Raw genomic sequence first — 23,612 nt, forward strand, 5'->3', positions numbered from 1 at the left:
GTGACAGTGTCAGCTCTTTACAAAAGACGGTTGATGACATGAGGCAGCCGGCTACTCAGCTTGTGCCTGTCCAGGCGTCTCAAAGGCCATCGGGGACTCTAAAACGCCCGCTACCTCAGATGGCAGACACAGACGCCGACACGGATACTGACTCCAGTGTCGACGAGGAAGAGACGAATGTGACTTCCAGTAGGGCCACACGTTACATGATTGAGGCAATGAAAAATGTTTTACATATTTCTGATAATACAAGTACCACTAAAAAGGGTATTATGTTTGGTGAGAAAAAACTGCCTGTAGTTTTTCCTGCATCTGAGGAATTAAATGAAGTGTGTGATGAAGCGTGGGCTTCCCCCGATAAAAAACTGATAATTCCTAAAAGGTTATTGGCATCATACCCTTTCCCGCCAGAGGATAGGGCACGTTGGGAAACACCCCCTAGGGTGGATAAAGCGCTCACACGCTTGTCTAAACAGGTGGCACTACCCTCTCCTGAGACGGCCGCCCTTAAGGAACCTGCTGACAGAAAGCAGGAGAATATCCTAAAATGTATATACACTCACACGGGAGTTATACTGCGACCAGCAATCGCCTCAGCATGGATGTGCAGTGCTGGGGTGGCTTGGTCGGATTCCCTGACGGACAATATTGATACCCTAGACAGGGACAGTATATTACTGACTATAGAGCATTTAAAAGATGCATTTCTATATATGCGTGATGCACAGAGGGATATCTGCCGACTGGCATCAAGAGTAAGTGCGCTGTCCATTTCTGCCAGAAGAGGGTTATGGACGCGGCAGTGGTCAGGTGATGCGGATTCCAAAAGGCATATGGAAGTATTGCCTTATAAAGGGGAGGAGTTATTTGGGGTAGGTCTATCAGACCTAGTGGCCACGGCAACTGCTGGGAAATCCACATTTTTACCCCAGGTAGCCTCTCAACATAAGAAGACGCCGTATTATCAGGCGCAATCCTTTCAGCCCCATAAGGGCAAGCGAGCAAAAGGCTCCTCATTTCTGCCCCGTGGCAGAGGGAGAGGGAAAAGGCTGCAGCAAACAGCCAGTTCCCAGGAACAGAAGCCCTCTCCCGCCTCTGCCAAGTCCTCAGCATGACGCTAGGGCTTTACAAGCGGACTCAGGCACGGTGGGGGCCCGTCTCAAGAGTTTCAGCGCGCAGTGGGCTCACTCACAAGTGGACCCCTGGATCCTTCAGGTGGTATCTCAGGGGTACAAATTGGAATTCGAGACGTCTCCCCCTCGCCGTTTCCTAAAGTCTGCTTTACCGACGTCTCCCTCCGACAGGGAGGCGGTTTTGGAAGCCATTCACAAGCTGTATTCCCAGCAGGTGATAATCAGGGTACCCCTCCTGCAACAGGGAAAGGGGTATTATTCCACGCTGTTTGTGGTACCGAAGCCGGACTGCTCGGTGAGACCTATTTTAAATCTAAAATCCTTGAACACTTACATACAGAGATTCAAATTCAAGATGGAGTCACTCAGAGCAGTGATTGCGAACCTGGAAGAAGGGGATTATATGGTGTCTCTGGACATCAAGGATGCTTACCTCCATGTCCCAATTTACCCTTCTCACCAAGGGTACCTCAGGTTTGTGGTACAGAACTGTCACTATCAGTTTCAGACGCTGCCGTTTGGATTGTCCACGGCACCCCGGGTCTTTACCAAAGTAATGGCCGAAATGATGATACTCCTTCGAAGGAAGGGAGTTTTAGTTATCCCTTACTTGGACGATCTCCTGATAAGGGCAAGATCCAGGGAACAGTTGGAAGTCGGGGTAGCACTATCTCAGGTAGTGTTGCGGCAGCACGGTTGGATTCTCAATATTCCAAAATCGCAGCTGATCCCGACGACGCGTCTTCTATTCCTAGGGATGATCCTGGACACAGTCCAGAAAAAGGTGTTTCTCCCGGAGGAGAAAGCCAGGGAGTTATCCGAGCTAGTCAGAAACCTCCTAAAACCAGGCCAAGTCTCAGTGCATCAATGCACAAGGGTCCTGGGAAAAATGGTGGCTTCCTACGAAGCAATCCCATTCGGCAGATTCCACGCAAGAAAGACGGAGAGGAGTAAGAACTATACTCGTGGCTCCGGATTGGCCAAGAAGGACTTGGTACCCGGAACTTCAAGAGATGCTCACAGAGGACCCGTGGCCTCTACCTCTAAGAAGGGACCTGCTCCAGCAAGGACCCTGTCTGTTCCAAGACTTACCGCGGCTGCGTTTGACGGCATGGCGGTTGAACGCCGGATCCTGAAGGAAAAAGGCATTCCGGATGAAGTCATCCCTACCCTGATCAAAGCCAGGAAGGATGTAACCGCAAAGCATTATCACCGCATTTGGCGTAAATATGTTGCGTGGTGCGAGGCCAGGAAAGCCCCTACAGAGGAATTTCAACTGGGTCGATTCCTGCATTTCCTGCAAACAGGAGTGTCTATGGGCCTAAAATTGGGGTCCATTAAGGTTCAAATTTCGGCCCTGTCGATTTTCTTCCAGAAAGAACTGGCATCAGTTCCTGAAGTTCAGACGTTTGTCAAGGGGATACTGCATATACAGCCTCCTTTTGTGCCTCCAGTGGCACCTTGGGATCTCAATGTAGTTTTGGGGTTCCTAAAATCACATTGGTTTGAACCACTCACCACTGTGGACTTAAAATATCTCACATGGAAAGTGGTAATGCTGTTGGCCTTGGCTTCGGCCAGGCGTGTGTCAGAAATGGCGGCTTTATCCTATAAAAGCCCTTACCTGATTTTTCATACGGACAGGGCAGAATTGAGGACTCGTCCTCAATTTCTCCCTAAAGTGGTTTCAGCGTTTCACCTGAACCAGCCTATTGTGGTACCTGCGGCTACTAGGGACTTGGAGGACTCCAAGTTGCTGGACGTAGTCAGGGCCCTGAAAATATATGTTTCCAGGACGGCTGGAGTCAGAAAATCTAACTCGCTGTTTATCCTGTATGCACCCAACAAGCTGGGTGCTCCTGCTTCTAAGCAGACTATTGCTCGTTGGATTTGTAGTACAATTCAGCTTGCACATTCTGTGGCAGGCCTGCCACAGCCAAAATCTGTAAAAGCCCATTCCACAAGGAAGGTGGGCTCATCTTGGGCGGCTGCCCGAGGGGTCTCGGCTTTACAACTTTGCCGAGCAGCTACTTGGTCAGGGGCGAACACGTTTGCTAAATTCTACAAATTTGATACCCTGGCTGAGGAGGACCTGGAGTTCTCTCATTCGGTGCTGCAGAGTCATCCGCACTCCCCCGCCCGTTTGGGAGCTTTGGTATAATCCCCATGGTCCTTACGGAGTTCCCAGCATCCACTAGGACGTCAGAGAAAATAAGAATTTACTTACCGATAATTCTATTTCTCGTAGTCCGTAGTGGATGCTGGGCGCCCATCCCAAGTGCGGATTGTCTGCAATACTTGTACATAGTTATTGTTAACTAAATCGGGTTATTGTTGTTGTGAGCCATCTTCCAGAGGCTCCTCTGTTATCATGCTGTTAACTGGGTTCAGATCACAGGTTGTACGGTGTGATTGGTGTGGCTGGTATGAGTCTTACCCGGGATTCATGAATCCTTCCTTATTGTGTACGCTCGTCCGGACACAGTATCCTAACTGAGGCTTGGAGGAGGGTCATAGGGGGAGGAGCCAGTGCACACCAGGTAGTCCTAAAGCTTTACTTTTGTGCCCAGTCTCCTGCGGAGCCGCTATTCCCCATGGTCCTTACGGAGTTCCCAGCATCCACTACGGACTACGAGAAATAGAATTATCGGTAAGTAAATTCTTATTTATACTTCCACAAGACTGTTTCTTATCTGGTCATTTCATCATTTCCCATGATAGTATGGCCATGAGGGGGCGCTGTTCTACTGCTACAAGGCTGTTTCTTCCGTTCCTAGGGTTGGAAGAATATTTTGTTTCTGAATTTCTCAATAAGAAACTTTTGGCCTATGGGAGCCGTGAAATAAAATTTTGATACTCTAGAGCACCGTGATTCAAAAAAGTTTGGGAACCACTGTCCTAAGGTCATCTGGCTATGTACTCTATCCATCATTTCCCATGATAGTATAGCCATAGGTGCTGTTCTACTGCTGCAAGTTTCTTATGTCCTAGGGTCACCTGGCTATGCGCTCTTTTTGTCATTTCCCATGATAGTATGGCCATGTTCTAGCAGTATGGCCAATACAAACACATCACGGGTGAGCCACCAGTCAGTCACCAGCATTTTGCCACTATCTGGGCTATTTTTATATTTGTACATTAGTCATTGGTAGTGTGTGAGTCTTTTTTATTGTTTTTTATCATTTGGATTATGTTGAATCAGAAAAGAAGAATATATTTTTCTATAAAATGGTCAACAGGAGATTTTGTGAGTCTATTACTTAAAAAAGAATTAAAAAATTATGTATGTTCTGCTTTTTTACTCTTTTGGTGTATTGAGGATGGGGGTCTTATAGATCCCTGTTCATTAAACCGGGACCACTAAGGTGGTAAAGCTGCCACTCCAGTGTTCCCAATTTAGCTCACGTCAAGAAGGGCCCCAGCACTTTCAGTCTGATAGTCACTAGGATGTGGAGAATACTTGTTTGTACCCCTCCGTAGAAGCATAGAGAGCCTACTCTGACTTCCCATAGGCTGACTATGGCAGAGGGACCCCGTGCTTGCTGGGGGGATCATGCAGCATAGATACAAACCCAATTCTTATGTTTTGTGCTGTGTTTCGTAAATTACCTTCAATACAGTGTGTTTCTGGGTGTTGAGCAGCATTTTGAAGATGAAATAATATATAAAGTAAATTGTAGTAACTAGTATAATGGTTATATTAAAGGGACAGCATTGTTACATAGGAACACTGCTAACACACTTCGGGAGGCGATCACCCAAGTGAGATGCGTGCGCACATAGCACAGGGCTTTAGTCTGCGTTCGCTGCAGCAACCAGGTCTGAATTAGACACTTTATGTGTAGTCCATTTGGTACCATTTAGCTTATAAAAGGCTAACGCTTCTCCTCACCTCTGTGATGCACCTGAGCCACTAGATGGCACCCGACGGAGCAATTCAAGTATTGCTCTGTTCGGGCGTGCACACACACACATCTACACACACACACCTCAGCATGACAGATCCCCGGCTCCCAGCAGCTCCGTCATTTTGGCAGGCTGGTAACTAGTTAATTAATAAACAGTCAATCCTCTATTTTTCTGTTTTCAAGATACCAGAAATAAATTGGTACATTGGAGGTTATTCAGGTCGCATTGCTATTGCGGTTCCGTCGCTAAGCGATGCAACCGCAGTAACCCCGGCGGTGGTGGCAGTGCACACACCACGGAGGTCGTGGGGGCGGCGTGGGGAAAAAGAGGGCGCATTTTCAGGGCGGCTGTGTAACATCTAAAAAATGGCGGCCGGACCTCCTTCATACGCAGCCTAGCTGCGGCTGCAGAGGGTCGTCCACAGATGCGGTCACAGCAGCTGGGCCGGCCATTCTGCATGCTGGGTGGCCTTGCCCTGAAATGAGCGACCCCCCAGCATGCAAAAGAACGGATTGCAGATTCTGCTTTTTAGCAGAATCTGCCATCCATACCGAATAACCCCCCACAGTTCAGGAAAGTGTTAAATGACTGAAGATTCTGAAACTCCCCCGACTTTCGAGAGACATAAGAGAAGCCATTTGCAGTTGTATTATTCTGTTCTAGCGTGCGTGTCTATACTTAGACTGTACATACAAGAAAATCACATCTGCACCGAAAAATAATGTTTCTATGTGTATAACATATGTATTGTCTTCTCAGTGACACGGACTGGACTGACTGTCCCGACAATGTTTCTGCTGGAGAGAATAGCTGTTATTTCACTGAAGATCACACGTCTGTTATGTCTGATTATTACATCCGCCTCGTGGGTGCAAATGTTACCTTTGATGAACGCCGCTTCACAAGCAATGAAACTGGTAAGCCACTATTTACACTGGATACTCCACTGGCATATTTATAATGGGTCCAGGGGGGCCACACTGCACACCCTGCACCCATTTTTTTCAATACTTACCCTCCGGAGTCCCGCATCGACAGCACTGCAGAAATCACCGGGAATATGGAGCGGGTGGTTATTTTCCTGGCGCTTTGCGCATGCGCAATAATGACATCACTGGGAAAATGGTCGCCGTGCTATTTTCCCAGAGACCTGTGCATGAGCACTAGACTCTTGGACAGCGCTAGGGTCCCCTAGTGGCCCTAGTGCCCAGAATCTACTGCCCTGCTGGCAAAAGAGGAGGGAGCCCAGATGGAGTCTTCACATGGGCCACCTCCTTTCTTGATTCGCCCCTGGCAAACGCAGTATAATTAATAAGGGATTGTAGCAAAAAAATGAAGTTACCAAGGTCTTGCATGAGTCTTCCTGTATATTCTCCACAAAAAGAGGCACAAATGTGAGAGATGCTGGATTCAAAAACATTTGGGGGAACAAATGCCCTCTTCATTTTTATCTATTAACGTTGGCCAAACATCGCAGGGAATGTTGCACAAAAGCAATAAGCCCATTGATAAGGTCATTATCAAGCATGCCCTTAAATAGAGATGACCTTTAGTCTTTGGGGGAAGTTGATTTACTATGATAAACACAAGGAGCTAATAGTCTCCAAGTTGCCGGAGGTGCGGGACTTTGTGCGAGTGTGCCTGTTTTTTAATACAGCCATAATTTACAAGGCATAAACTGGATTGAATACACTATTCTGTGGAAAATTATATCTGCAGTAATATGAAGTCTGTACGTATGACCCAGTTGCTCGCATGGTATTGCTCGCATGGTATTTACATAGTTTCCTGAATGCTTGGCGTAGATAATATTCCTCACAAATATACACAAATAGATTTGGGCCCAGTAACTAACTGAGTAATACAATTTCCCATAAGCCCAGTACACACGGGGGAGATGTGTGCTGAGTGATATATCACAGAGCGCTCAGCACACATCTCTCTCCCCCGCTCAGCACATATCTCTCCCCCCCCCCCCCCCCCCCCCCGCTCAGCACACATCTCTCCCCCCCGCTCAGCACACAGCGTGATGTGTGCTGAGCGAGGGGGGGGAACGGAGGGTGCACTCATTTCACCCAGCTTTAGAAATGAGCGATGTTCTAGGTTGTCCCTGCAGGCCAATCTAGCACCAGAGATAGCGACACACGGAGCCCACACATCGCTATAGCTGTAGGTGATACACACGGAGAGATCTGTGCTTAACTACTAAGCAATCTAGTCATATTGCTTAGAATTTAAGCACTGATCTCTCCGTGTGTACCCTCTTTAGTCTGGCTATTAAGTGCAATCGTTATTTATTCTCAATCTGTTGGCTTTGTACGGTAATGATTATTGAAAAGGAATATTTAGAATGCGGAAAAATTATGTTATAACCAAGTTCTGTAACTGTAGTACGATGAAGGTTGTTGTCAGCCCGTACAGTATATAGTACAGCATATGAGATTCTGAGCAAAGTGCCCCTGGCATTTATTATAGAACAGGTTGGTAGCTATGGTGTCACGTGCTGCATGTAAGTGGTTAGTGGCAGTATACCGCCATGTAAGAGTCTGCTGTTTTGGTGGGGAGGGTGGCTTAGCTACATAGAGTTCTTCATGGCTACTCTACCATTAGGAGGATCTACCCACCAGCCTACAGGGAGAGTGCATGAAACACTGAATAATCCATCCAATGCTATTATTGCTGGCGCCCCCACATGGACGGCCTGCTGCTGACCTGTGAGGCTGCGTGTCACATAATAGCTGGGAGAGTTCTGTTATGATGTCATTGCCTAGTGCCATTATCTTATTCTAAAGCAAGCAGGAAATGTCGCCCCAACCCATACAAAACCTACACTGAAGAACTGCTCTCAAGGAGGTGCCAGGAGAGAAGAAGCAGGTGGGCAATGATGGAGGCGGGCCAGGCTGATTGCCATAAGGCCCCACCCCTTTGCAGGGAAATTGATGCAATTGGCACATATTTCCATAGGGTACAGGCCAAATGGCGTAGTTGTCATAGAAATGAGTCATTAGGCACCGCCCCCTCCTCAGATTCCCGTATTATACTGCCCAGTGTGGGTGGGATGGGGATGCCCTATTTTCCGGGGGGGCAGGGGACTACCAAAAAATCGTGCGTCTCCCACAGGAACTGGTAGAGTAGCCAAGTATGCCCCAACCACCCACCTCCTAAGGTAAGAAGAGGAGTAGTGGGGGCAATCTGAGGAGCTGGAACTCCCTAGGGTGCCAACAAGCCTTTCGACGGCCCTACACTTGCCACAAAGTAGGGAAATATTTTACATTGCCTACTGGGGGCATAATAAAACATGTACAGGTCATGGGCACAGTAACAAATATTAACAAACAAAGCTTTGCCTCTTTTCAAGTTCTGTTTAGAATTAGTGAAACCAAATGCTTGTTTTGGGAAAATGGGTTTAAAGTAAACACATTTCTCTTACGTCCTAGAGGATACTGGAGTCCACATTAGTACCATGGAGTATAGATGGGTCCTCTAGAAGCCTTGGGCACTTTAAGAAATTAATAGTGTGTGCTGGCTCCTCCCTCTATACCTCCTCCTACCAGACTCAGTTTAGAAAATGTGCCCGGAGGAGCCGGTCACGCTTATGGAAGCTCCTGAAGAGTTTTCTGCATTTATTTTTTCTGTTTGTTATTTTCAGACAGGGCTGGTTAGCACCAGCCTGTCTGCTTCGTGGGACTTAGCGGGGAAAGGCGGCCCAACCTCCCAAAGGGTTAATGGTCCCGTTCCCCGCTGACAGGACACTGAGCTCCTGAGGGAACTATTCGTAGGCCCCACCATGGCGAGCGTACATTCCCGCAGCACGCCGCCACCCCTTACAGAGCCAGATGTATGAAGAGTGGTGAGTAAGGGGGCGGCGTCCCAGTTAGCGGGTCACTGGCTGGAATGGCAGCATAAGGGTAAGGAGCGCAGCCCTGACGTGCAGGCTGCGTCTCCAGGCGTGTGTGTGTGTTAGACCGCTGTGAGGGGTGTGCTGAGCCACTAACACTTTACCCAGACTGGGTACACGACTTACAGGGGTTCTAACCCTCTGGTAAGCGCCATCAGACCTCAGCCAGTATTAAAAAAATGGGAAGACCGAGCGCCATATGAGCAGATCCAGCAGCTCACCAGCGCCATTTTCCCTCTGCAACTTACACAGATCTGACTGACAGAGAAGCGCAGCTTCTCCACAAGGACTCCAAACTACCTCAGCGGTACCAGGGGGTCATAGCAAGGGGGTGAGCGATTTTAGTATACTAAGCCCTAATAAGGGTACTTAGTTTGCGACCCAGCTAAATTGCTATTAGCTACAGGGGCGTGGTGTGGCTGGCTCCAATATACTCTCTCTGGAGGGCTCTGTATGGGTTAACGGTGTTTTAACCTTTCTACTGTGTGTGTGTGTGTGTGTGTGTGTGTGTGTGTGTGTGTGTGTGTGTGTGTGTGTGTGTTTTTTCTTACATTGTACAATGTCTAAAGAGAGTGTCTCATGCACAGCAGAGTGTTTCTCTACCCCAGGGGGATCACTACAGTGTACTCAGGACAGATTCTCAAACTAGTGGGTCTGAACCTGCATGGTTGGATTCATTAAAGGGGATGATCTCAAATATTTCAAACAAATTGTTCCATACTGAGAAAGAGACGCAGTACTTAAGACAGTCTGTGGATGACCTGATGAGTAGAGATTCAGGTCCCATACCAACATCTCACCCCTGCCATTTGTCCACAAAAGCGAACACTGGCCCAGATCTTGCAGGCTGACACTGATGATGATGTGTCAGACCCAGAGGAGGGTGAGGTGGACTTAGGTGGGGGGATGAAGCCCTGTCACAAGGAATACAGGCCATGATAGAAGCTATTAGGGAGGTCCTACACATCACGGATGACACAGTGACAGGAGAGGATGAGGAATCTTATTTTAATGTAAAAAAGAGATCCTCTACTACTTTCCCTGCATCTAAGGAATTAAATTCCCTATTTGAAGAAACTTGGGTTAATCCTGACAAGAAGTTTCAGATCCCTAAAAGGTTAATTACATCCTTCCCTTTTCCTCAGGATGATAGGAAAAAATGGGAAAACCCACCGATTGTTGATGCATCGGTATCTAGGTTGTCACGCAAGATAGTCTTGCCTGTCCCGGGGGCGGCCTCCTTAAAAGACACGGCTGACCGCAAGATTGAGACCACTCTCAAATCTCTGTACACAGCTGCGGGAGTAGCCCAGAGACCTACTATACTTTTGCTTGGATCACGAGAGCCATTGCAAAATGGTCTGGTAACCTAATTGAGGGATTAGACTCCTTACCCAGAGGGCAGATTGTTTTACTTCTACACTATATACAGGACTCTGCAAATTTTATGGTAGAGGCCATAAAAGAGAGAGGCTTGCTAAATGAATGCACCACGGCCATGGCAGTGTCAGCACGCAGGGGCCTATGGCTACGTCAGTGGACTGCGGATGCGGATTCCAGAAAAGGTGTGGAAAGCCTACCATTCACAGGTGAGGCCCTGTTTGGAGATAAACTGGATACGTGGATATCCAAGGCTACGGCGGGTAAGTCTACATACCTTCCTTCCGCAGCTCCACCAACTGGGAAGACCAACTCGACTCTGACTCTTCAGTCCTTTCAGACAGCAAAATTTAAAAATAAAACCAAAGGTTCTTCTACAGCCTTCAAAGGTTATAGAGGTAAACCCAAAAAAACAGACACTGCAGGCTCACAGGAACATCACTCAGGTTCTGTTTCCTCTAAGCCTTCAGCATGACGGTGGACCGCACTGCCTGGAAGACAGGCAGGTGGGAGCCCGATTGAGAGGTTTCCGTCACATATGGGCGACATCGTGCCAGGATCCCTGGGTCATAGAGCTTATCACCCAGGGTTACAGACTGGAGTTACAGGAACTCCCACTTCACAGATTCTTCAAATCAGGCTTACCAGCTTCTCAAGAGGCAAGTATAATTTTACAGGATGCAATTCAAAAACTGGTACAGACTCAGGTCATTGTTCCAGTTCCACCTCAGCTGCAGAACAAAGATTATTATTCCAACCTTTTTGTGGTACGGAAGCCGGACGGTTCAGTAAGACCCATTTTAAACCTCAAGTCATTGAACCCGTATACGGGTGTTCAAATTCAAGATGGAGTCTCTGAGAGCACTGATCTCAGGTCTGGAGGAAGGGGAATTCTTCGTGTCTCTGGATATCAAGGATGCGTACCTTCATATTCCAATCTGGCCGCCTCATCAGGCTTATCTAAGGTTTGCATTACAGGACTGTCACTACCAGTGACACAGCACCGAGGGTATTCACCAAGGTAATGGCAGAGATGATGTTTCTCCTCCGCAAACAGGGAGTGAACATAATTCCGTACCTGGATGACCTGCTGATCAAGGCACCATCCAGGGAGAGGATGTTGGACAACATTGCCCTCTCAACTCGACTACTCCGGCATCACAGGTGGATTCTGAACCTTCCAAAATCTCACCTGGAACCAACACGGAGGCTTCCGTTCCTGGGGATGATACTGGATACGGAGGCACAGAAGGTATTCCTTCGACTGGAAAAGGCATTGGTAATCCAGTCGATGGTGCGGGATGTCTTGAAACCAACCCGGATATCGGTGCATCTCTGCATTTGCCTTCTGGGGAAGATGGTAGCTGCCTACGAGGCGCTACAGTACAGAAGGTTTCATTATACTTTTCTAAGGAATATTTTAGAGCATGCTGAGATTAATGGAGGTATGTCCATGCGGTTGGTACATTTTCATACCTTATATTTATATATCCCTATTCTGTGTAAAGCCCTTTTGTTTTCTTGGAAAACGCTACCAGTTAGCATGTATACTGAACTCTTTTTAAATATCTATCACAATACCTACAGTACCTTTCTCCACATAGACGTTTCCATATGGGAACATCCGAGATCCACTCATGCCCAAAATGCCATCTAAAAGAGGCGGATACATACCACTGTCTCTGGGCTTGCCTCATTATACAATATTTTTGGCATCTTATTCACCACTATGCGGAGGCTAAACTTGTATATTTCGTACCTTTCACTCAGGAATGGGCAATATTGATCCAAACTTACGAATTACCTTGGAAAGTAAGAAGCTAATGTTAGCTTCAAGTGCTGCAGGCAAAAAGACCATACTACAGGGTTGATTCGATAGCATTCCCCCACAGATACCTTTAATTCTGAGTAAACTCTACTTTTTGTTCAGGATGGATTGGGTGAAGACCATTCTGAAGGAAAAAAAAACAGGTGAAACTTTTTTTGCATTATGGGAATCTTACATTGACACTCTCCTTCTCACTACCAGACAACAAATTCATCACAGTCTTAAAAAAAACACCTGGTATCGTAGAAGAATGGCGGTGCAGGATCCACCCATTTCCTCAAATGAATAGATATGGGCCCTCATTCCGAGTTGATCGGTCGCAAGGCGAATTTAGCAGAGTTACACACGCTAAGCCGCCGCCTACTGGGAGTGAATCTTAGCTTCTTAAAATTGCGACCGATGTATTCGCAATATTGCGATTACTAACTACTTAGCAGTTTCAGAGTAGCTTCAGACTTACTCTGCCTGTGCGATCATTTCAGTGCTTGTCGTTCCTGGTTGACGTCACAAACACACCCAGCGTTCGCCCAGGCACTCCCACCGTTTCCCCGGCCACTCCTGCGTTTTTTCCGGAAACGGTAGCGTTTTCAGCCACACGCCCCTGAAACGCCGTGTTTCCGCCCAGTAACACCCATTTCCTGTCAATCACATTACGATCGCCGGAGCGAAGAAAAAGCCGTGAGTAAAATTACTTTCTTCATAGTAAAGTTACTTGGCGCAGTCGCAGTGCGAACATTGCGCATGCGTACTAAGCGGATTTTCACTGCGATGCGATGAAAAATACCGAGCGAACAACTCGGAATGAGGGCCATGGTACCAGTTGGCGTCTCCCTCCAGGGCTCTAATACTACTATATAGAGCTGCAACATAAAATAATTGTTTTTGCTATTGACATCTTATTGTACATTGACATCTTATTGTACATGGACATGTGGACACCGCTGACTACGTTTTGGCTAGAGCAAGACTTCACGTAAACCACATCATTCTCCTTTCTGGCTCAGTCAGGGACACTCTCAATGTAAACATGAAAGATTGAGAGCATCATCACAACTTTGCCATAATAACAATGTTTATTATACTCCAATGAACAAATAAAGTTACTATCTTGCTGTAACAGGAGTGGGTTTTTTTTAAATACTGTTGTACAATTGATTCATGATGTCTCAATAAAAACACAAAAACATCTTCATTTTTACATACTTTTAGAATTAGCAAAATCTGTGTCTGGAAGTTCTTGGTTATTTTATTGGCCCCATCCCATACCTCTCATCTCAGAGAGCAATAAATCTCCCTTTTCCTGCTAGAACTGCTAGCATCAATTTTCTGTATAATCTATGAGTTTTCGGAAAGGAAAGAGGTAAAGGATATGCCCCATGCATAAATACTTTTTTTGGTGCTAGAAATACCTAACTTGCTTATCCCACTGGTTGGACAAACGTAACTCCCTAGTAGACCATATTTAACAAGCACCGTTATATTGAGTTCCCACTACCTTATTCTCCTCTGCCTAAAATATGGATGTCCTTCCTGGTCAGGGCCGGTTCTACCATTAGGCAGCTTTAGGCGGCTGCCTAGGGGCGCCGGTCCCTGGAGGGCGCCACTGAATTCGTCTATCAAAAAACTGAAGGATGTCTCTGTATGCGACCTCCTCCTTTTACACTGCGATGGCTGTTGCTGCAAGTCGGGTGGTCTTCAGTATGCCGACTGTCGGGATCCCGGCGCACACTTTTTCTCCCTCGTGGGGGTCCACGACCCCCCTGGAGGGAGAATAAAATAGCGTGGCGGGCATAGCGCGCCACCATGCCCGCAGCGTGGCGAGCCCGCAAGGGGCTCATTTGCGCTCGCCACGCTGTCGGTATGCCGGCGGTCGTGCTCCCGGCGCCGGTATGCTGGTCGCTGGGAGCCCGGCTGCCGGCATACCATACTACACCCCTGCAAGTCTAATCAGGTGCAGCTGCCGATACCAGGTTGTACCACATAATGTCTCAGCACTTCCTGCGTGCTGACACGTGTAACGGTACATAGCAGGCAGATATAACTATGGCTCCCCAGGGGCGCCTGCACGGCCGCTCCTCATAGCCCTTATGCACCTCCTCCAGGCCCCTGGATCCCGGCACTCCAGGAGCAAGCAGCACCTGACTACATGTCTACACCCGCAGCATCACTGTAATGTTGCTGCCGCATGTAAGAGCAACCAGGCCAATTATGAGGGAAAACAAGGAAACTTATAGGTAAGTAACCCATGGAGGTTTCTGTGGAACCATACACAGTACAGATCTTACAGCCCGATGGGTGGTGTGCACTTGTAAACAGCATAATAGGAAAAATTCAGGCACTGGGGCACAGTACAGTACATTATGGAGGGGAAGGGGGGTCAGTCATGAATTTACAGATGGGGGTTTGGAACACAATAAGGAGCATGCAAATATATGTATGTATGTATATAAGTATGTATACACATATACGATTAAATATCCCCACCAGACCCCATATGCAGATACAATATACTGTATATATCCGGCACTCAGCAAAATGTTAAATTGGTCTGTGTCCTATACGATTCCCAACATGCCAGCTAGTGTGTATACATAGGGAGAAAGAATGATCGTCACTCAAGGATTTGAAAGTGAAAGTATATTGTGCACAATGTCATAAAATGTTGTGACTTTGTTTACAATTGTCTTTTTCACTTTAAAAGTCCTGAGTGTCGTCCCTTTTCTCAGTATATGTATAATAATGCAATTCACACACCCCCTCAACTAGTGGCCACCTGCATCTCGTCTCCGTGAGGTTGTGGGTGGAGGGGTTGCAGGTTAGGGGGTGCTAGGCTGAAGCTTTGCCTAGGGTGCAGAGAGACCTTTGCACCGATCCTGTTCCTGGTGATGAGAGTGCAGCAAGTTGAGCTTGTGTTTCGCCATTTCAGGTGTCTGCTTTCTGGGTATTTGTTATAATAAGCACAATCAGTCCTCAACAGCTTTAATCATCATATGCAAATATCACCCTGTTCTCCATGTAATAGTAACAGCTCCACCTACAAATAATGAACACAAGATAACAGAGGGTCATAAATGCCTGAAGGCATTTAAACCCCAGAGGCCATAACAAATAGTGACCTGTGTTAGTGCCGAGTAACTGCTTGTGCATGCTGCAAGTGAGTTGATTAACAGCATGTAGGGGACCATGGCCCTCATTCTGAGTTGTTCGCTCGCAAGGCGATTTTAGCAGTATTGCACACGCTAAGCCGCCGCCTACTGGGAGTGAATCTTAGCTTCTTAAAATTGCGAACGAAAGATTCGCAATATTGCGATTACACATCTCGTAGCAGTTTCAGAGTAGCTTCAGACTTACTCGGCATCTGCGATCAGTTCAGTGCTTATCGTTCCTGGTTTGACGTCACAAACACACCCAGCGTTCGCCCAGACACTCCTCCGTTTCTCCAGCCACTCCCGCGTTTTTTCCGGAAACGGTAGCGTTTTTTCCCACACGCCCATAAAACGGCCTGTTTCCGCCCAGTAACACCCATTTCCTGTCAATCACACTACGATCGCCTGAGCGAAGAAAAAGCGGTGAGTAAAAATCCAAATTTCATAGCAAATTTACTTGGCGCAGTCGCAGTGCGGACATTGCGCATGCGCACTAAGCGGAAAAACGCTGCGATGCGAAGAAATTTTCAGAGCGAACGACTCGGAATGACCTCCCAGGTCTTTTTTGGTGAGGTCTATGAGGGAGGGGGTTTTTTAGGATGGGACATAAGGTAAGAATCACTTGTGATCAGGTCTCTTCCGATTCTTCTTATGTTTGGTTTGTATTGGTGTTATGTTGCTGTTTGGATGGTGGTAAAGAATGGCGCTTGTTAGCTATCAGAATCTTTTATTATTTTTGAGTGTGCTCTACTTTGATTGGGTGACGTTGATGATCCCTGTGGTGTTCTCAACATTACCCTGCCAGGCTGGTCCACCATATGAAACTTTAATAGGGGGGTTTTCATCAATGACTAAGAGTGAAGAAGTTATTTTGAAGTTTATTTGTTGGCATTTGGACCCTATTTATGTTCATTAGCAGATTCTGCTAAATAGCTGCTTGTAATCACATGCTGGGGGCCGCCCAGCATGCCAGGTCCCGCCCAGAGCTGCGATCGCACCACTGACACTGGAATAGCGGATGCCCCCTGCATATGTAGCCATACTGCGTATGCAGCCGCATTGCCACCATCTTTTCCATCGGAGCAGCTGCTTGTGACATCATGCAGCTGCCACGAAAACACCTGCGTTGTCCAGACCACTCGCCCGCAACGGTACATCGCCACCTCCGTTGCCGTGCCACCCGCCGCTATCACTCAAAGTGTGAGTGACATCCCTCTGGGATGCGATCACACTTTGCTAGTTGCGCATGCGCAAAAGTCCAACAATCGCCCGTTTTCCATTTTCCAGACTTTTACAGTCCAAGCTGAATGAGGGCTTTTAGCTTGCTTCTCCACCATACCTTTGTATTATTCTTTTTTCAATAAAAAAAGGTTTCCTTTATACCCCAAGCCTGCTGTTTGTGGTTATAGTAAAGTTTTTTTTACAGTATTTATATTTGTTGTATTGTACTTTATCAGTTGAGAATAAGTTAACTGTTATTTTTTTTGTTTCCATTTTTGTTTTCTAGATCATCCTACTATGAACCGACGAAAACCCCTAAGCTCCACGGTTGTCAATACCAAACGGGCACTACAGAAGGAAGTGAAAAAGCCATGTAATATTACTATTACAGCATTTTATATTTTTATTTAATTAAACAGACATCATTTACCTTCATTATGCCAATCCAGATATTTATGGCAGTTCATTTTGCTGCCTCGTCAGAATGTTTTTGCACACCATACCATTGTGCCCTTTAGCATTGGATCCCTTGTCGGCTCCTGACAGCCCTGGGTACCACCTAGAAACTTTGATGGTATTTAAAATCTGATGGGTAATGTCTAATTGCAACGTACCTGCAAATTATCGCAGTTGCTAGACAAATGGCACAGGTAGAAGCTGTTGTCACTTAGCGAGGAACCTGCCATTTACTTTCCTTATGTTTTCTAAAACACAAGTGATGCTGTTCGGCTCTCTGTCTAATATACTGAAGAGAACACAGATTTGTAGTGTCCGACCCCTTTGGATTCCAAACTGATCATCCATTTACCTCCTACAAACCAGCCCTGCTGCTGTAACTCCACAACATCCAGTGTCGGAACAGTTTTTACAGATGTCACACCATAGTTTTATTGTCCTAATAATAAGCCGTGCACAGTAACGCAAAATGAACAGTGGATCTTCTCATCAGCTTTCTCCTGTTTCTCAGGTTGCCCCCAGCTTCCAGTTACAGTAAATATTAATTTCCACTCCTCAGTTAAACTCAGATCACTGGAATCTCTCTGTTCATATGTTGTTTTTTTCTTAAAGATACTGTAAATGCTCTAGCCAACATTTCTGAATATGTTCTCATTAATCATCATATTAATTATATTTGTTGGTGTCCCCCTTGTTCCCACTAATCACTGTGAAATGAACGCTGAAAGCTTATATTCTGCGGCCCTATATAGATGTATATGTTTTATGCAGTATGCTTCATAGATATGTGACACTGGTGGACCTAGCGAGAGTTGGAAAAATATGCTTTGGCTCCCTCTCCGACTCTCAAGATCTACAGCCCTGTGGGTCTCTTACTCTCTGTACTGACAGCCTGAGAAGGCAGCATTGCAACGTGATGACATCACGTCCTCGGAGTTGCTAGGAAAACACAATGGAGCAGCTGTAACATTCTCCCTCTGGCCCTACAGCCAAGGCTGCCTGGATGTGGTACCCCTCATCACAATATCCCTTGTGCAGTGCACCGGCTGCACTGCCAGTAGTTCCGCCCCTGGACACTGTATTCCACAACATGACATGACCACAAAAAATTACCATAGTGCATTATTGTATTTTTATCATCTCAATTTAAGACCCTAGTTTGTAAGTGTAAACAAATGGGCAGACCAGATGGATTAAGTGGGTCTTATCTGCCGTCACATTCTCTGTTTCTAACTTGCAGGTGTTTGTTCTGTTTCAGATCTTCCTGGATGGCCCAGTATTACCCAGTGCCGCTCCCCACAGCAGGAAACATTCACATGCCATTGGACTAATGGTGGATTTCACAACCTATCACGACAGATAAAGCTGCAGTATATAAAACTGTAATGTTCCTTTTTCACTTATTTCTAAATATTGTATACATACTGTATTTTTACTTAATGTGGGACAAACACAAATGGGTAAATTTACTAAGGATCAGTTTTGACGTATTTTGAAATCCATTGGACATCGCCGTCAGATTGCTGTATAAAACTATCGTGTTTCAGCATAAATATTAGTACGACGGTCAGTGCTTAAAGTGGTCCTGGAGAGGTGGAACTCAACCCTCCCCCACACCACCCCACCCACCCTGGCGTAGTCTCAAAACAGAAAGGGCCGTGGTCACCCAACATGACCACAGTAGTAGCATCCCTTATACAATGCCCTCAGTAGTAGTGCCCCTTATGCAATACCCACTGTAGTGGTAATGCCCACAGTTGTAGTGCCCCTTATGTAAAGCCCATAGTATTGGTGCCCCTTATACAGTGCCCCCCGTAGTAGTGCCCCTTATGTCACCAGGAGTGATGCCCCTTATTAGCTGCCCACTATGCAATGCCCTCATTAGTAGTGTCCCCAGTAGATATGCCCCCAGTGGTAATGCCCCCAGTAGTAATGTCCCCGTAGTTATGCCCCCTGTATAGATTCCCCCTGTAGTTATGCCCCAGTACAGATGCCCCCAGTACTGCTGCCCCTTGTAGAGCTGCCTTAAGTACAGATGCCCCCAGTAGAGTTGCCCCAGTACAGTTGACCCCTGTAGTTATGCCCCCAGTAGAAGCTTTCCCCAGTACAGATGCCCCCTGTAGTTATGCCCCAGTATAGATGCCCCCATAGAAGCTGCCCCCAGTACAGTTGCCTGCAGTAGTTATGCCCCAGTATAGATGCCCCCAGTAGAAGCTGCCCCCAGTACAGTTGGCCCCTGTAGTTATGCCCCCAGTAATTATTGTCCAGTATAGATGCCCCCAGTAGAAGTTGCCCCCAGTACAGTTGTCCACAGTAGAAGATGCCCCCAGTAGAAGCTGCCCCCTAGTAGCGTGTTTCACACACACAAAAAACAAACCAAAAAAACCCCAAAACACAATACTCGCCAGCTCTGCTCCTGCTTCCGGACCACTGCCCTCCACCCGGCCGCCCGTCCTCGGAACTATGGGAGAGACGTCTTGACGTCTCTCCCATAGCGCCGCACACATCCGGAGCTCAGGAGTGAGCTCCGGCTCCCGCTGAGGGGAAGGTGCTGGCACCCGCTGGTAACAGAACCTCAGCGGGCGCCCGGCATCCTCATGCTGCTCCGGGCTCACATTCTGGGTTAGGTGAGCTGGAGGAGGCGGAACTGCATTCCGTCTCCAATTGGAACTGACGGAACGCAGTTCCGCCCCGTTCCGACTCACTTTAACCTCTGACGACGGTGATGTTTATCATATATTTTCATTCTAAAACCATGTTTGATTATCTGTGTCTGATAAAATATGCCACCAATCTGCGTTGAATTTAAAGCACTACATGGACCACTATGATCTGTTCAGGCTTTTCTTTTGGAATAAGTTTGAAAGAGTTAAAATACCATTTTGAAAAAATGCCGTGCCCACTCCCCTTCCACTAAATCATTAACAAACCCTGAGCCTATGAGCCTGGGCTGGTAATGAGAAATATGGCGTAGCGTCCGCCCTATTTTCAGTAACCAGCACTAAGCTAAACCACCCGGGGCAACTGACACTATTGCTGGGGAATACACAGCGTGGGATGTCCCAGCCATAATGGCAACCAGACCCAAACTGGTCAGCCCAGAGAAGTGGGGACTCAAAAAAATGGGTTCCCCCCTCCCTAAGGACAACCTTCTCTGCATCCCCTGGGCTTTGGATGCAGAGGTAATAGTATAATTAACTAATATTGTTCGTTACAGCATGACTACATGTCCCAGCAAGACCACTCGGTCATGAAGGCACTTGTCGAACCATAACTGGCAGCATGCCCGGCCATCAAGGGCTAGTTGGCACCTGTACTCCACCTGCAAAAGAAAAAAAAGAGTAAACAAAAGACAGTATACACACAGGGGTAAATTTACTAAGATAGGAGTTCTATTTAAGATGGAATGTTGCCCATAGCAAACAATCAGATTCTTCTTCTCATTTATCTTGTACCTTCTAGAAGACACCTGGAATCTGATTGGTTGCTATTGGCAACATCCCATTTTAAATAGGTTGGTTGCTATTGGCAACATCCCGTTTTTATTCTTAATAAATTTACCCCACAGAGTCTTTAAATAATTAAAAACATCCTTAGTTGGGTTTCACGTTCACCTCAGTCCATGCAGTTTCCCCGTATCTTGGCAAAAAAAAACAACACACCGCTACTGCTCCTCCAGGAGCCCCACCGCGAATGAGCGGTCACTCGCAGACACTCTCCATGGAAATGAATTCGGACACGCTGATTGGTCAATTTGCAGCAGTTCCCATGCTCTGACCAATCAGCACATTCCCATTAATTTTATGGAGAATGTCTACATACACATATATATATATATATATATATATATATATATATAAAAAGTGAGTTGTATTTTACTCATAACATAAACAACACAATTGTTTTTTTTGTGTATGTGATTATTATATGTATTTATTATCAAATGTAATCCCTCTCTCCAGTGGTATGAATTGGACTGACTGTCCTGACAGTGTGTCTGCTGGAGAAAATAGCTGCTATTTCGATAAAAATCACACATCTATTTGGGTGGGATATAAAGTCCGACTTGTCAGTGAAAATATCACGTTTGATGACTACTCGTTTACCGTTGATGAAATTGGTAAGTTTCTATCCAAAACACCACTCTAGACATTAGAGTAATAAAATACTTAAATATAAAATATTCTGTAAAACTTTTATATTTCTTCTTTCTGATCAAAAAAGTTGATGGCATTCAGGGGTGTAAGTAGACCTTTGTAGGCTCCATAGCAACATTTTGAAGGTTTCCTCAATACTTCTACCTCTAACCACAGCAGTTTGTCGTTTGATGCCTCATATTTGTGCCCTTCTTCATTTTATGCCCTGTAGTAGTGACTTAGTTCACAGTATGCCATACACTGGCCACAGTTCATAATATGCCACACAGTGCCCCAGATCACAGTAAGCCATATTGTAGTGTCCCCAGTTCCCATTATGCCACACAGTGCCCACAGTTTACATTATGCCACACAGCAGTGTCCCCAGTTCTCAGTATGCCACACAGTCCCATAATTTCCATTAGGCCACACAGTGTCCCCAGTTCACATTATACCATGCAGTGCCCACTGTTTACTTTATGCCACACAGTGACCCCATTTCACATATACCATGCAGTGCCCGCAGTTATCATTATGCCACACAGAGCCCACAGTGCTCATTATGCCACAGTGACCCCAGTTCACATTATACCATGCAGTGCCCACAGTTATGATTATGCCACACAGTCCCCACAGTTCTAATTATGCCACACAGTGACCCCAGTTCACATTATACCATGCAGTGCCCACAGTTCTCATGGCCATGAGGAGAAACGGTGGATTACCTGCTCTGGCCTGGCACAAAATTATAATGTAATAGAGAACATTACAGATGTGAGAGGTCTTGTTACCTTCCTTATTGAACCACATTTTTACAAATATACTGCCCCAGAATACTGTATACTTGGCATAGCATAAATTGTTGGAAAACGGCTCCTCCTTCCACCTTAGATATAAGAATCTGGTCACATACAACATTTAGGTATATGCGAAAGAGAAAAACATATGCCTTCTATGGTGCAATACCCTTTATTATAAGCAGTAATATAATGGATAAAACATAATAAAAAAAATCCCTACAGTAATAACTAGAGTTGAGTGGTCCGGCTTTGTTGAAAACCCAACACTTCCTGTCTTTGGGAATCCGAGTAGAACGGAGTCTCGGCTCGGATCACTTTTGGTGATCCGAGTGGACCAAGTCCCGAGTCCAGTCTACCCTCAAGTTTGGAATTCTGATTTAAAACCGAATCTCAGGTTTTGCATTGCATGTAAGTCCTTCCTTTGTGATTTCAGTTGCTGGTTTCACTCAGGAAAGTATATGGTGAGGTGGGCAAAAGTGACTGTAAATGACTATAAATTCATATTATTAATACTATAGGAAGAAATACTTGTATATGATTTTTGATGTTTTAAAACACTTGAGGGCGGTTTTGTAAAACCAAAACACAACAACGATTTAGAACCAAACATTGGGGTGTGGGTAGGTTCCTACCGAACTTCAGCTGATAGATTGCATGTCAGGAAATGGAGGCACAAGATATTTTACCTTAGGCAGCGGACCTTCTGGAGCAGCCAACAATTGATGTTCAGTTTCAGCGCCCTCCACATACTCCAGGCTGCATTTTGATATATTGTCTTTATCAAGATAAAGTACGTGAAGGGTGATGAGCTTCTTGTGGGGGCTCTTACTGTGCTGGACTTGTGCTTCCCAGTTATGGAAAGTATGAAGGTATGAAGAGGTAGTTGCGTGATATATAGTTGGGATTCTGGCAGTCAGAATACCGGCGCTGGAATCTTTACAGCCGTCAGAATGCAGACGCCAGGATACTAAATCTAAGTATGCCAGTTAAGCTGCGGGGGGAGGGTTAGATTTAGGTTGCGGGAATTGAGGATTAGGATTAGGTTGTGAGAAGGAAGGGTTAGGTTTAGGCTGCAGGAAGGGAAAGTTGGGGTTAGGCTACGGGGGGAGGGTTAGGGTTAGCCTGCGGGTAGGGAGGATTAAGGTTAGGCTGCAGGGAGGGAGGGTTAGGGGAAGGGTTAGGATTAGGGTTTCTTACCTCCAGCTTCTCTGTCAGGATTACAAATCGGTTTTCTTTATGTATGACTTTTTCCGTTTAAGGTGGTCATTCCGAGTTGTTCGCTCGCTAGCTACTTTTAGCAGCAATTCACACGGTAAGCCGCCGCCCTCTGGGAGTATATCTTAGCATAGCAGAATTGCTAACGAAAGATTAGCAATTCTGCTATTACTGTAAGTATTTCCTTGCAGTTTCTGAGTAGCTCCAGACCTACTCCTAGATTGCGATCACCTCAGTTCGTTTAGTTCCTGGTTTGACGTCACAAACACGCCCAGCGTCCGGCCAGCCACTCCCCCATTTCTCTAACGTCCTAAGTGGATGCTGGGGACTCCGTCAGGACCATGGGGAATAGCGGCTCCGCAGGAGACAGGGCACAAAAATAAAGCTTTAGGATTAGGTGGTGTGTACTGGCTCCTCCCCCTATGACCCTCCTCCAAGCCTCAGTTAGGTTTTTGTGCCCGTCCGAGCAGGGTGCAATCTAGGTGGCTCT

General features: G+C 46.3%; 1 protein-coding gene across 3 annotated transcripts in view; it reads left to right on the forward strand.

The window, feature by feature from the left end:
• GHR (growth hormone receptor) overlaps window positions 1-23,612 on the forward strand; it is a 636,857-nt gene that overhangs the window by 568,695 nt on the left and 44,550 nt on the right. For all 3 annotated transcript variants that reach the window (XM_063961562.1, XM_063961570.1, XM_063961553.1), the window contains 4 exons: window positions 5,802-5,959; window positions 16,802-16,888; window positions 18,230-18,353; window positions 20,934-21,091. In XM_063961562.1, coding sequence (XP_063817632.1) covers window positions 5,802-5,959; window positions 16,802-16,888; window positions 18,230-18,353; window positions 20,934-21,091 — 527 coding nt within the window. The remainder of the gene's footprint in view (window positions 1-5,801; window positions 5,960-16,801; window positions 16,889-18,229; window positions 18,354-20,933; window positions 21,092-23,612) is intronic.

This window comes from Pseudophryne corroboree, chromosome 1 (assembly GCF_028390025.1).
Source record: "Pseudophryne corroboree isolate aPseCor3 chromosome 1, aPseCor3.hap2, whole genome shotgun sequence".
Taxonomy (NCBI): domain Eukaryota; kingdom Metazoa; phylum Chordata; class Amphibia; order Anura; family Myobatrachidae; genus Pseudophryne; species Pseudophryne corroboree.